The 14288-nt window shown below is 47.5% G+C and overlaps 1 protein-coding gene across 4 annotated transcripts in view; it reads left to right on the forward strand.

The window, feature by feature from the left end:
* The window catches only part of FGF13 (fibroblast growth factor 13), a 448029-nt gene extending 435193 nt beyond the window's left edge, over positions 1–12836 (forward strand). For all 4 annotated transcript variants that reach the window (XM_081793722.1, XM_081793725.1, XM_081793723.1 and 1 more), the window contains 2 exons: positions 10122–10320; positions 11445–12836. In XM_081793722.1, coding sequence (XP_081649848.1) covers positions 10122–10320; positions 11445–11581 — 336 coding nt within the window. In that variant the 3' untranslated portion in view covers positions 11582–12836. The remainder of the gene's footprint in view (positions 1–10121; positions 10321–11444) is intronic.
* The last annotated feature ends 1452 nt before the right edge of the window (positions 12837–14288 follow it).

Below are 14288 nucleotides of genomic sequence, written 5' to 3' on the forward strand. Positions count from 1 at the left end.
GATGGGAGCTCAGGCTTTTGCCCACAGTCAGCCATCTGGAAAGCAGAAGAGGCGGGTTTGAACAGAGATCTTCAGGGTTCAGAGAGGCAGGACACACGAAGAGGAGGAAGGGCTGGACCTTCGGCAGATACCGGAACTGTCATTTAGAGGAGAATGGACATCGCAGCCTCTGTCTTACACAGCGATGATTTGTGGGAAAAGGCACACTTGCGACCAAATTTATAAAGAAAGAACTTGTTAAGGTCTTCTTTCCCATGGTTTTGTCCCTTGTGGGGAGGTGGGGGGACTCTTCTCCCAGGCCATCCCTCTGAAGTTATCACAGAGGGCTGCGACCGGGGTTAAATCAGATCATCGTATACACACAGGGGCCTCCCATTGTGCTTGGCACATGTCAGGTTCTCAGAAAGTCATAGCTCGGAACGAACTCTTCCGTTTGTGTCTTGAATTGATGAGCTGACTTCCCCCATTCGGATTCGTGGTCAGTAACTGTCGATAGCATCCTCTCGTGAGCTCTTTTCAAAGGGCAGATGGGAGTTAGAAATGCACGGTCTTCATAGAAAGAAGACTCTCTTTGCAACTTCCTATCCCCGGAAATAATTTGCAGGTGCCATGTGATGGGGCGGTCCAGTAGTCCTCTGTGACACCTTTCTCATTCTTGGTTTTATAGATTAGGCCTTCGCACCTTGCCCGGGGACTCCGGGTTTTATGGTTTGCGGTGGAAAGCACGCTCAGTGACTTCCATTTGAGCAGCCACTGTTGTCTAGCTTTGCTTCCCTACCTGTGCAAGAGAAGAGATTAGAAGTCTTTGAAGAAGTAGGCGCCTGCCTATTGTAAGTGACTCTGCTGCAGAGACAGACCCTATCAAATTTCATACACAACCGCTATCCAACGCAAACCAGAATGACGATCCTCGAAATCGCCTGAAGTCTCAGAACATCCTGCGCACCCATCTTGGTATGATTTCATTTTTAATAGGCCACCGACCTCGCGGGGGTTTTTTCTCTGATCCGCAGGGCAAGAACCTTTCTCCTTTGCATGCCAGTTTGCCGGATCTCTGGGAAAAGTTTTCCGAGTTCCCAGGCGTGTGAATTTTCAGACAGGAGTTTGCAACAGCTACTTCAAAAGATACAAGCTACAAAGTTGATTCTCTGGCTGTGCACAAATACTTCCCAGGCCCTTCTCTTGGCATTGGCTTTAGGGCCCTCTCTGAAGTTCTTACACAGAAGAGTACCACCACAAATGAGAAATCACCATAGTACCAGGCAAGCTTTGCCCAGTGGGCACGAATGAATGCTAGTAAGCAGCCAGAAGACCGGCAAGTTTATTTTTAGAAATCAGGTCTGATATTTGATTCCCCTCTCAATACACGTGGGTCAGCCATTCTGTAGGAAAAACCAACATCCAGAGTTAATGCACATCCTAGACCAAGAAAAAAAAAAAAGTTTTAGGGAGTTATTCAGTTAAGAGAAGTATTCTTCCCTTGGGAAGAAAATGCTTTGCCACAAACTTCTGTTAAACAGGAGGGTTAAACCCAGCAAGATTTGAAAACTCCTGTTGTGGTCACATTGTCTCTCCACAGTGTATCTTACAGAAAATGAAGTACGTCTTCTGCTACCTAACTGCGTCGCCTAAACAATCTGTGTTCTTCTGGAAGGTTTGGGTCACACTAACACCGTCTTGAGCCAATTATGCAGCCTTGAAGACATGTGGCCCATCCATCTGCTTCATCACAAATCGTAGCAAAGTTATTTATCGTACCAAACATATTTGCTTGACCAGGTTTGGAGCTGAGTGAGGCCTTTGGATCACATAACTTTTGAATCATGACAAAAACAGCCCCTCTTAGGTTCTGTAAGGGATGCATTGTTTTTGTTCTTTCTCCTGCTTTTTTTCTAGCTTACTTCAGTGTTTATAAAAATAAAATAAATTCCAGGCCACCTGGGTGACTCAGTCGGTTAAGCATTCAACTTCGGCTCAGGTCATGATCTCGCGGTCTGTAAGTTCAAGCCCCGCGTCAGGCGCTTTGCGGACAGCTCGGAGCCTGGAGCCTGCTTCGGATTCTGTGTCTCCCTTTCTCTCTGCCCCTGAACTCCAGGCCTCAAGTATGGCCATATCTGTGTCCTAATTCTGTTTTAAACAGGCCATCGGTTGACAAGCTCCTTGATATATTTTTGGTGGTTTTTATTTTGCGAAAAATTGGGGGAAAAAAAAAGCATTATGGCATGCTGGCATATTTTGTAGGGTCAACATAAGATTAATTAAAGGATCTATTAAATACCTTGGAATTTGAAAAATACTACTAAGAAATTTCATTGTAACCCTATGAGGAAAAATAGGCCCGTATCTGTCATCTTAATTATAATTTGCATTTCTTTACAAACGGTTGCTTAATCACACGTGCACTTTTAGGTCATTTTGTCGCCTGGTATTTCGTGAGGCCCATTCATAAGCACCTCATTTCTTTAGTGCTGTGGCTTGAAGCACTGCGGCCTTTTGGGTCCGCCACAGACAGAGATGAAAAATGGGGGAGAGCACGAAGCACAAGGTGTAATTCACGTGCAGTCCCAATTTGGGGGCCGAATTGATACTCTTCCGTATTAATAAAACACGTATAAGCAGACCCTTTATCAATGCCTGGTTTTCCGGGCACGTATTTTGAGAAGTCATCCCACGTCGCATGTTTATGGGGCCCTTTTCCACACGCCTTGCCTCCTTGGATCCTTGTACGACAATCCAGGAAGGGCAGCGGGACCCGCGGGGTTTGCACCCCACCCGCCCCCTGCCATTTTCACAGAGCTTGGGCGAACAGAACTTAATTGAAATGTTTAGCTCTTTGCAGACCCAGAGACCAAGAGTAGAAGTTTAGCGCCCCTCTCTTGGTTAACACGAAGTGTCTTCATTCTTGTAGCTGAAGCAGGATTTGGTCCCTGTTACTCCCTCTTGTCTTTCCCCCTCCCCGCCTCCTCTCCTTCCGGCCCTCATGCCTCCCTCCTCTCTCTTGCTCTCCTCCGTCTCCAGTTTCTGAAGTTGAATGTATCTGTAGGCCTCCTCCGTCCTTTTAGCCACTGCTCTCTCTGCCCTCGCGGGCAGGTTCTGACTCCTCAAGTGTCCACTGGGAAACAGCCCTCTCTTCCTGGGGTGCCACATAACCCTTCTCTGGATCTGGACCAGGGAGCTTCCGAGCTCCCTGCATATGTGACTGCATTCTTTCGTGTATTTCTTTCACCATGTGGGAAACTGATCATTGACTGTAAGCCAGGCCTTATGCTAGGAGCTGCCCTCAAGGATCTCACAGTCCAGAGGATATTTGAATGAGCAAACCATTGTCTGTTTATCATGAATTAGTAGCTGCGGTGCCCTGGGTGAGTACCGATTCCCCCTCTCCTCCAACCTCTCCCTTCCCATTCTTTGATCTTAATAATAATGAAGTTCATTCACATCGAATATACCCTGGGAGAGAACATCAAAGTCCTGAACATAATAATTAATCCTGGATTTCTAAATCACTGATCGAGGGGAGACCTATGTAGAGAATATAGGTATAGTTACAGCATCACCCCCCCCCCACGGGTATGATTTGTATTTTATGGTTCTATTTTTAAATTTTTTAACAGAGTTGGAAATCTAGTTTTAATTTGCATATTATTTTCGTTAGGCTGGGGAATAATTGAAACACACGAGTCAGACGTGCTTAAGTAACCTGCTAACTTTAAATCTAGAGAATTAATTGTCATCCGAACATGGCTCAGAATTAGAAGAGTGACCCTTGCTTTTGGCAGTAATTGTTAAATTAATTGGATTGTCAGGCTATGCAAATGTAGCCGGAAGACAGGAGGCCGGAAGTGAGAGGATTAAAGGGAGAGATGAATACTTTAAAAGGCCACCCATGTATCTGTAAACTGTTTTTGTCTCTGTGTTCTCTGGTGCCCGACGTACAAAACGTTATGTGTGAATAAAACAAAACGTATCGAGAGCTATTCACCTAGACCAGGTTGTGTGTAGTTAGTTAGCAATGGCACGTACATACGCGAAAGGCTGTACCGAACGTGCGACACTGTTACGCGAGCTGTGTTCAGTAATCCAAAGGCTCAGGGTGGCCATTTTATCGATGGACAAGCTCTGTAGACTCTGTTGCTCTCTTGAGATCCAAGGGAATCACTGCAGCCCATTTAAAAAATAGTTCTTTTGAAGGGTGCCTGGATGGCTCAGTTGGTTGAGCATCCGACTTCGGCTCAGGTCACGATCTCACGGTACGTGAGTTCGAGTCCTGCGTCGGGCTCTCTGCTGTCAGCACAGAGCCCGCTCTGAATCCCGTCCCCCCCTCTCTCTGCCCCTTCCCCGCTTGGAAGCGCACGCTCCCTCTCTTTCAAAAATAAATAACCATTTGATAAATAAATAAAAATACAAAATACTTCCCTCGAGAGAAAAGTGCTAAAGGGGAACATTTACGGTATGCCTGGCAATCCCCAAAGCTCCCCGTCGTACCGACGTGCGGACTCCAATGAAACACGGCCACCTTACCAGTGGTACCGTAGCTGCGAAAGGGGGACAGAGTATGAACAATCTGCTGTTAAGGCCTGTGTTTGCTGAGTGACTTAACCTTAATCAGGAAGGCATTGGTCTCGGCGTGCGTCTGTTGGTCCTGGAGATGTGTTTAGGGCACCGAGATGACATAAAGGATGTACGGATCTTTTTTAGCCCTCACCTTTTCGGTCATGGCCCCCAGGGAATGTAGGTCCACAGCACCTGCTGAGTGATACGGCCCCTCCGTGGCTGCCCTTGGGGAAACTGCCACCACAGCCCAAGGTGCTTCTGACCTGGCTTCAGCTCCAGGAGGCCAGAGAGGTATCGCGCCCTCTCCATACTTTACTCTCAGAGTCAGGGCAACCCAGGGCACTCCTGCTTCTTCTGACCCTAATAGAAAAGAGTGCTTTACACAGGCCAAAGCCTTTCCTTCCGGGGCAAAGGTGTTTTCCGGCACACCGTTGGCTCTGGGGGTGGTTTGCACATAACCAACGTTACCGATTGTGCTAATGGCTTCTTCTGTGCCTCTCGGAGTCTGTGTAGAGGTCTTGAGCCCCGATAAGGGTGGCTGACCATTACCGTTTGTGGCTAGAGGCGTTCTCCAGTGTGTTCTTGGAACGTGATGCAGAAGGCTTCAGATGTTTCCTTCTTGTCAGTGATATCTCAACCTCCAAGAAACGATTCCCCCCTTAACAGTGACTAAATTGGTAAAGAGAAATGGTCGATTTTGCTCCTGGATCTGCTCATTCTGCATAGATCCTTCTCCCTTACCCCAAATAGAGTCATTATCACTAACTGGTATGGATTCTTTAGGTAAAAAGGTTCGATATTCACTGAGAAAACACTAACCTCGGACTTCAAGGAGAATAGAGAGGATGGCACAGAGGAGATTTAAAGACAGATTGATTAGTTCATGAACCGAAAAGACGTTATGCCTCTGGAAAAAATAATACATAGATATGCGAGAGAAACAACTTTTAAGAGAAATCGATGCATAAAACGTTGTAAGATGCAAGAAAGCACCCTTTCTTTTGTACCCATGCCAGATAACTTCTTAGCGACTATGCAGGGAATGCTTGGCATCTCCTGAAAGCGTTCATTTATGATGATGGCAGACGTTTATCTCATGCGTGTGAAATACAGAAAAGTGATGCTCAAGGCCACTAGGGTACCTTTTTCTGTATTTTTTCCTCTTTTCAAATTTTTATCTAAATATCAGTCAACACCCAGTGCAGTGTTGGTTTCAGGAGTAGAGCCTGGTGGTTCGTCCCTTTCGTACAACCCCCAGTGCTCATCCCAACAAGTGCCCTCCTCAATGCCCATCCCCCGTCTAGCCCATCCCCCCACCCAACACCCCTCCATCAACCCTCAGTTTGTTCTCTATCGTTCAGAGCGTCTGGTTTGTTTCCCTCTCTTCTCTTACCTCCCCCCGCCATGCTCCCATATGTTTGTCTGTTCTGTTTCTTAGATTACAACGGTACCTTTTTCGAGAGCACTGCTAATCATCTCCCGATCAATCAGAGGATGTTGATTCCTTGCCCTGTGTCTTCCCGGCATCCCCCGAACAGGGCTTCCCTGATAGGGTCAAATCCAGTACGTGTTACTGAGGTGACTCACGGCTGAGACAGAGACGCGGCCGTACCCCTCTTCCCTTTGCGAGCCCTTCCTGTGTCGGGTGGGATGTTCACATTTTTCGGCACTGGATAAAAACGAAGCCTCTTCTGCCTACTCATTCCAACACTGGATGAAATGACAGTGACACACACACAGAACAGAACAGTCCCTTGGTTGCTTCCACATTCTTTTTTTGGCCTCATTTCCCGCTCTACTGAGTTTTTGAGTCCAAATTTAGTGGTGATGACTAAGAAATTGCCAGGATGTGACAGAGCATCCAGCTCATTGAGTCCTTCCTTGCCATTTTCCAATAGTTGTAACAATCGCCAAGTTTTGCCTCCTAACGTCGTAGGTGCCAGCATCTGTGTAGTATCTGTTATTCTTAACAGATGCTAAATCGCACGTGCAGGATCTGTCCGTGCAATGACAGCCTCCTTCTGCAGACAGCTGATTCCATATGGTATTAAGGAAGTTCCCTGCCGACTTTTTACTGGTTGATACTTCTGAATCCTGGAATTTCCAAGACTTAAATCGGAATCTCTGAAATCCGAATCCCGTGAGCGATAGGTAAGCGGTCTGCTGTGTGCGAGGCAGCCCGACCGGTCGGCCGTGAGGGTAGAAGATGGGTTCAGAAAATACGACGAGTTCCCTGCCATCTGGAGCCGCTCATGCATGTGCCTGAGTCACGGGGCCCGCTAGAGGTGTAGGGAGGGCTTAAGGGAGCACCAATTCGCGTGTCATCAGCTCTGAGGATCTCTCTTAAGAGATCCTCTGTGATTCCGGAGGCAGTCATAGCTGAGCTAGGCCTTGAAGGATGAGAGGAAAGCCAGTAGGTAAAGACAGAAGAATGACATCCCAAGCGAAGGAAACGAGCGGCATCTGGAAAGGCACAAAGGCACACGTGAGTCTGAATGGGGGGGAATTTTATTTTATTTGTATTTTTTATTTCTTTTAGCTTTTATTTAGTTTTGAGAGAGAGAGGGAGAGGGAGAATGTGAGCGGGAGAGGGTCAGAGAGCGAGAGGGAGAGACAATCCCAGGCAGGCTCCATGCTGTCCGCGCAGAGCCCGACGCGGGGCTCGATCTCGTGAAGCTTGAGATCATGACCTGAGCCGAAATCAAGAGTCGGAAGCTTCGCCGACAGAGCCACCCAGGCACCCCACGATTTGTGGGAAATCTTAAATTTTTAAAAAATTTTTTAATGTTTTTTATTTTATTTCTGAGAGAGAGAGAGAGAGAGAGAGAGACAGGGCACGAGCAGGGGAGGGGCAGAGAAAGAGGGAGACACGGACCCAAAGCAGGCTCCAGGTTCTGAGCCGTCAGCACAGAGCCCGACCCGGGGGCTCGAACCCACCAACTGTGAGATCATGACCTGAGCCGAAGTCGTCTCTCAACCGACTGAGCCACCCAGGTGCCCCTGGGGAATTTTAGATGCCATGTCAAGTCGCTCGTTTTACTGTAAGGCAGGTGACACCATCAACAGTTCCCAAGGAAGGGAACTTTGCTTTGGGGTGGGGGGGAATCTGCTAGCAGAAGAGGAGAGACCAGTTCGGAGGTTAGGACAGCAGGCCAGTGGAGAGGTCAGAGGGCGCCAGCTCGATCAGTCGCAGTGAAAACGGAAGGTGAAGCTCGTGGACGGGAGAGATTGTGCATGAACTTGAAGGTCCCCCGGAGTTTTAAGTCCTTCCCCTTTTCCTGGTCTGAATTCCTGCCCATCCTTCAAAGGTCAGCTAAAATAACACCCTCTCTGTGAACGCTGCCCCTCTGCAGCCCCCAGTGAGGGCGAAAGCGGGCTTCCTCTGTTGTCCTAAAAACCCCGCCTGCGAATACACTGCAAGTTTCCTGAGGCCCCTGCTTATTTACCTGTGAACTCTTTGTGTCACCCAAGCATACAGCGGGGTCGTCGGAAAACCGTGTATACGTGAATGAATGAATGCGACCATCACACAAGACGTTAAACGCAGCCCTTTTGCGGGACCTGCCTGAGCACATCGCGTCCCACCGTTGGGAGAATCCTCCAGAGGGGGGGTTTCACAGCCCGTAAACAGAACGCTTCGGCTCCTACATGCAGTAGTTGCCTTGGAAATACATTTTTCTTGACCAGGTTGAATTTGTGTGAACCTTCAGAGGACCTGTCAAGTGTGCCCCTAGGCTGAAATAACCCCCAGAGAGGACTCTCTAATCCATGCACTGGGTGAGAATCGGTGAGATGACGGAGTGACCCAGATTTCGTGGATTCCCAGAAGAGAAGAGAACGTTCTGTTGTTTCACTTTCAGAGAAAGGCCGCCTCATTTGAGGAATCTGTCCCTCTTTGCTGAAGTGACTGTCTCAGAGCACTTCAGGTTCTGTCCCTCGGACAGCGTGCGTTGCTTAGACTGATATCTAATCTGAAAATGAACGAAGGTAGGACCGTGGAGGCATTGTGCGGAAAAGGCTGGTGTCCAGAAAGCACACGATTTTTTTTTTTTTTTTTTTTTTTTAAATTTTTTTTTTTCAACGTTTTTTATTTATTTTTGGGACAGAGAGAGACAGAGCATGAACGGGGGAGGGGCAGAGAGAGAGGGAGACACAGAATCGGAAACAGGCTCCAGGCTCCGAGCCATCAGCCCAGAGCCTGACGCGGGGCTCGAACTCACGGACCGCGAGATCGTGACCTGGCTGAAGTCGGACGCTTAACCGACTGCGCCATCCAGGCGCCCCATACACGATTTTTTTTAATGTGTTTTCATGTTTATTTATTTTTGAGAGAGAGAGAGAGAGAGACAGAGCGTGAGCAGGGGAGGGGCAGAGAGAGAGGGAGACACAGAATCCGAAGCAGGCTCCGGGCCCCGAGCTGGCAGCACAGAGCCCGACGCGGGGCTCGAGCCCACGAATCGTGAGACCATGACCTGAGCCGAAGTCGGACGCCCAACTGACTGAGCCACCCAGGTGCTCTAGTGCATGATTTTTTTACAAGGTTTAAAAGGCAGGGTTTTATCAGAAGTTATTGCTGAGAACATCTCAGCAAATTCCCATTGTTTTCTATGTCTACCACTCTGTGGATTACTGAGAGATGAGAATCTGATGCTCATTTCATTTGGCTTACAAATGGCTGTTTTTAATGGCTGTTTATGGCACACGCCCACATCTGCAAAACGTGAATGAAGGTTTTCAGGTTGTTTTTTTTTTTTTTTCTTTTCTGACACAGTCCGTTTTCATTTGTGGGGGCAAATCCAAAGAAAACATGGCCAGGTACACGGCAGAAATCACATTCCAGGGTTCACAGCCCCCTGGGCTGCTCTCTCGTGCCTGCTTGTAGAATTACTGTAAATTCCTGCTTCCCTATTGATTTGCTTGTAAATGTTACTGTAAGGCAAGGACGGGGGGGGGGGGGGGAATTTTCTTTTCATTTTTAAGTCAAGGTCCAGTGATTAAGAGACAAATCAATTTGGTTTACCTAACAGCCAACCAAAGGTAGCCTTTCTGTGTAGCATCCCTCTAGAAATATAGGCAGCCAGTAATAAAACACTGTAACACAGCTCTTAGCCTCAGGCAGTTGACAGTGATAGTACAGAATAAGTGGACAGTCTCTGAAAATTAAGTAGAAGGACCAAATGTTTATTTTCTCATATTCAGTCCCGACGACGGCCAGGAACAAAGCCTCGTGTGACAGCTTTATACTTGTCTTTTCGATCTTTAGCTCTTGTATTTGTCCAGTGTCTTCCAGTTACGTGGCTGGTTCTAATTTTTCCATTATCTTAGTACAAAGAGAGCGAATCATTGATCAGTAGCACTTACACTTGGGGCTTTTTGCAAAGCATCACGTGAACTGTTATATATAGTCTGGGTTTCCAGTGGTAATAGTCTATGCTATTAAAATAGAGCACCGGTCGTACAAGCTTGAACAAAGTATGTCCGAAACTCCTGAAGGGCAATACCACAGGGTTCTCCGTGAAATCCACAGCTATAAATACTGAGCTTTGGTTTATTTACTTTTCTCGCAGGAACACTTTACACCTGAGTGCAAATTCAAAGAGTCGGTGTTTGAAAATTATTACGTGACCTATTCGTCGATGATCTATCGTCAGCAGCAGTCAGGCCGAGGGTGGTATCTGGGTCTGAACAAAGAAGGAGAGATCATGAAAGGAAACCACGTGAAGAAGAACAAGCCTGCAGCCCACTTTCTGCCCAAACCACTCAAAGGTAAACCTGATATGATAGGAGCTGTGTACGAGGCAGTCCTTCATCATGCTTGTCTAAGTGGAACGTCATTCTTCCCCATGAAGGCAACTATACAGAAATGGACTGACCTTCTGTAACACTTAAAAACATGAAAAAAGCGCTGACAATAGCACCTGATCTTCTGATTTTAATTTTCCCGTAGTACATCTATAGATAGTAGCACCTTAACTTACGTGGGAGTAGCTGATCGCTAACTCAGGACCGCCAGGAGCCCCAAATGACGCCAGAACGGTTCCTGGACAGAAACGCAGATGCTAAAATGTACGCGCACTTACCGGAAAGCTCCTTGGGCCCTCTGCCGGGCCCGGCAATATCGTCCCGGCAGTTTTCATTCGTGGGGTTTGTCTCGCAGCCATTAGTAGGAGGTTAGCAGCAGATTGGACAGAACGAGGGATAGAAATGGGGTGCGGAAGATGAGGCTGTTAGAAGCAGCAGAGACGTGGGAGGGAAGGGATAGGGAACGGGGGGCAAAGCAGAGCAAGACCTCCCAGAGGCCACCGGCCTGGGGTTAGAACCGAGGTGAGCGTAGCGGCGGCCCGTCCCCTCGGGTGAGCTCAGCGCTGCTTAGCAGCGTACGTTCCGTAGCCACACGACTTGGATTCAAATCCCAGTGCCCCTCTTCACTAACTGGATGGTCGTGTATGTAACCATACGGCACAACAACAATAATAACACGTAGCGTTTCTTGCATTTAAGAATTGGGCTAATATTTAGACTCTCGGAGAGTATCATCTCGAGTATGATAGAAATCGGTGTTTTAAAATGTGTTCGATTTTAATATTTGGCTCGCACAGCGTGCTGTAGGTTATATTTAACCTTCGAAGAGCTTTATTAAATGCAGTTTTCGTTAATCCTCTCATGTATATAACCATCAGGGATGGAAATGAGGCATTAGACTTCCTTGCACACTGTGCCAACGCTAGATTTTGCTTAAGCTGAGCCAGTCCGTTCTCGGCTGAGTCCCTGGTGGCAGCGTTTTCCGTGTTGGGCTGAAAGCACGGAAGCCTAGTGACCAGGAGAGAAGCTGAGGGCCAGTGCGGGGTGCGCGTTCGAAGGCCTTTGACTCCCATCTGTCTGCTTTCCAGTGGCCATGTACAAGGAGCCGTCACTGCACGATCTCACGGAGTTCTCCCGGTCCGGAAGCGGAACCCCAACCAAGAGCAGAAGTGTCTCCGGCGTGCTGAACGGAGGCAAATCCATGAGCCACAACGAATCAACGTAGCCAGTGAGGGCAAAACAAGGGCTCTGTAACAGAACCTTACCTCCAGGTGCTGTTGAATTCTAGCAGGTCCTTCGCCCAAAAGTTCACTTTTGTCAATGACGTTTACCAAACAAACAGGCAGAGTTCACTAGTCTATCTGCCATTAAACCTTTCGATCATCCATACTGAAGCCCCCTAATTTCGATTGAGCTTGTGCAAAAGAATGCCAAGCATGATCAGTGAACTAAATCCTGGAGAGAAGGGCCTGCCCAATTTTCTCATGATCTCACCTGTGCTTTGGGGATGAAAAGCCAAAAACATTTCACAGCACTAATGCTGATAAAAATTTGCTCTCCAACCAAGACAATGTAAAAGACCACAATTGCTCTCCAAAAACAAAAACAAAGCAAAACAAAATTAAGCGCTTAAATGTTTCGTAGGGGCAAACAAAACTTCTTGTGACCTGTGTTGTTTTCTTGGCTTCATGTTTTCCATCTACGCTTGATTCAGACGTATTCTTTACTTGGTAATATTGTGACTCCATGATTTCTGAAATTCAATGGTTCTACTGACTCTGTCACTTAATCCCAATCAACCAAATTCAGGGTTGAATCTGAATTGGCATCTCAGGCTCAAGGTAACAGTGTTCTTGTGATTCTACCATTTTTTTTTTTTTTTTTTTAGATTTGTAGTGTATTCTGGTCAAGTTCTTGTGCTGTATTCTGTGCATAGAAATTGAGTTGTATTGTCAACCCCAGTCAGTAAAGGTTACTTAAAAAAAAAGATTATCCTCAAGTGTAGATTTCTCTTGATTCCATTTGTGTTATCATGTCAAACTATCGTTGTGGCTTCTCGTACAAAGACACGAACTGTGGAACTGTGATGTCGTCTTTTGTGTTGTTACAATAAGAAGCGTCCTATCTGTATATGTACGAGTCCTGCTGTTGTTGTATTTGGCATGTGAATATTGTGTACAAGGAAATGTTAAGACTGGTTACCCCTAACCAACATATACTTATACTTGCTTCTGGAAAAGTGTTTAAGACTTAGCTAGGTTTCCATTTAGATCTTCATATCTGTTGCATGGAAGAAAGTTGGAATCTTGGCATAGAGTTGCATGTTAAAATCCGTGTTCCTAAAGTGGACATAGCATGTGCAGGCAGTTTTCTGTCCTGTGCACAAAAAAAAAAGTGAAAAAAAAAAGTTGTTTAATATTTGTTGTTGTATACCCAAATACGCACCGAATAAACTCTTTATATTCATTCAAAGAAAAATCCCTCAGGGTACCTTTATTGTCTGTTGTGTGCCATTAGCTGTCACAGAAACCGGAGCTGAACATTCAGTTCTGTATATAAGGTCACTGCCCCCTGATCGTCTACAGTCTAGAGATTCACATTAACACGAACGCTCCTTGAAGTGTGTCTGTCGTACTGGTTATTGTACTTAGACTTCAGATTGGAACAGAGAATTCTCATTCCCACTCAGTGATGGGATTGTACAGACGAGACCTGTGTTCTGGTATCTTCTCTGCCGTTCACGCTGTCAGTTCCCCTCTCCGTTGCCCACTTCTCTCGGTGGAGGGAAGGCACACGACTAAATCTCTGCAGTCCTTTCCTACCTCTGAAGGCTGAGGGAAAACGGGAGCGTCTTTAACGTCTGTGACTTCACACTGGCTCCCCAAAGCTGTCGTTGCCTGACAATGCATGCTTCGGGGACAGTCGATACATGAAGGAAAGCGTGGAGGAACAGGTAAAACCATAACTGCCTGGGACGTGCCAGGACATCCGTCAAAATAGAGTTACTGGGTCCCCAGGCGGCGAGCTTTCGCACAGATGGGTGGCTACCCGTTCCTGAGATGTCTGGGCCAGATTCAGCAGGAGCCCCTAGCCCAGCCCGGTCCGGTCACCCTGTGACTGCCTCTTAAGCCCTCATCCTGCGTGAGCTCTGAAGTCCCACCCGCGGGAAGCGAGGCTGCCCGCCCGCCTAGCTGGGACCCAGGAGCCTTCTTATGTACCACGAGTAGAATCACGCCAATTCTACTCAACCCTCGCCCCTTATTAAATCTTAACTAATTCTCAATCCTAGAGCAGAGTAACACCGTCTCTGGCCATAACCAAATCAGGACACTGGTGCCTCGGGGGAAGCCCGGTGTAAATAAACCGTGGCCGAAATACCCAGGAAGCGTCAGAGCCATAGTCTCACAGGGCACATGCTGACCCTGAGAAGAGTGGCCCCGCTCAAGCCTGTCACGGGCACCTGAGTCACCTGTGCTGTGAGTCTGCTTCCGTGGTTTTAGGCCGGGCCTGGGAATCTTGAATCTGATGCCCACCCCAGTTTGAGGACCCCTGCTCTATGGCACAGCACTCAATTTCATACTGTCCCCCCGCCCTCCCGCCATCTGTATGTATCCAATCCCTGCATTGTACTGAGCCCAGGGGACAATACGGAAAATAACACTTTCTTCAAGTTACTTGTAACTATTGCAAAGCCAAACAGAGGCGCCCGGGTGGTTCAGTCGGTCGAGCGTCTGACTTGGGCTCAGATCGTGATCTTGCGGTTCGTGAGTTCGAGTCCCAGTCCCGCACCGGGCTCTGTGCGGGCAGGGGAGCCCGCTTGCGTCTCCTCTCTGCCCCTCCCCTGCGTGCGCTCTCTCTCACAAATAAACAGACATTAAAAAGCAAATAAATAACAGCAAAACACACGGCACCATTTCCCCTCCAGGAGTTGG

Source organism: Panthera onca, chromosome X (assembly GCF_046562875.1).
Source record: "Panthera onca isolate mPanOnc1 chromosome X, mPanOnc1 haplotype 2, whole genome shotgun sequence".
Classification (NCBI taxonomy): Eukaryota; Metazoa; Chordata; class Mammalia; order Carnivora; family Felidae; genus Panthera; species Panthera onca.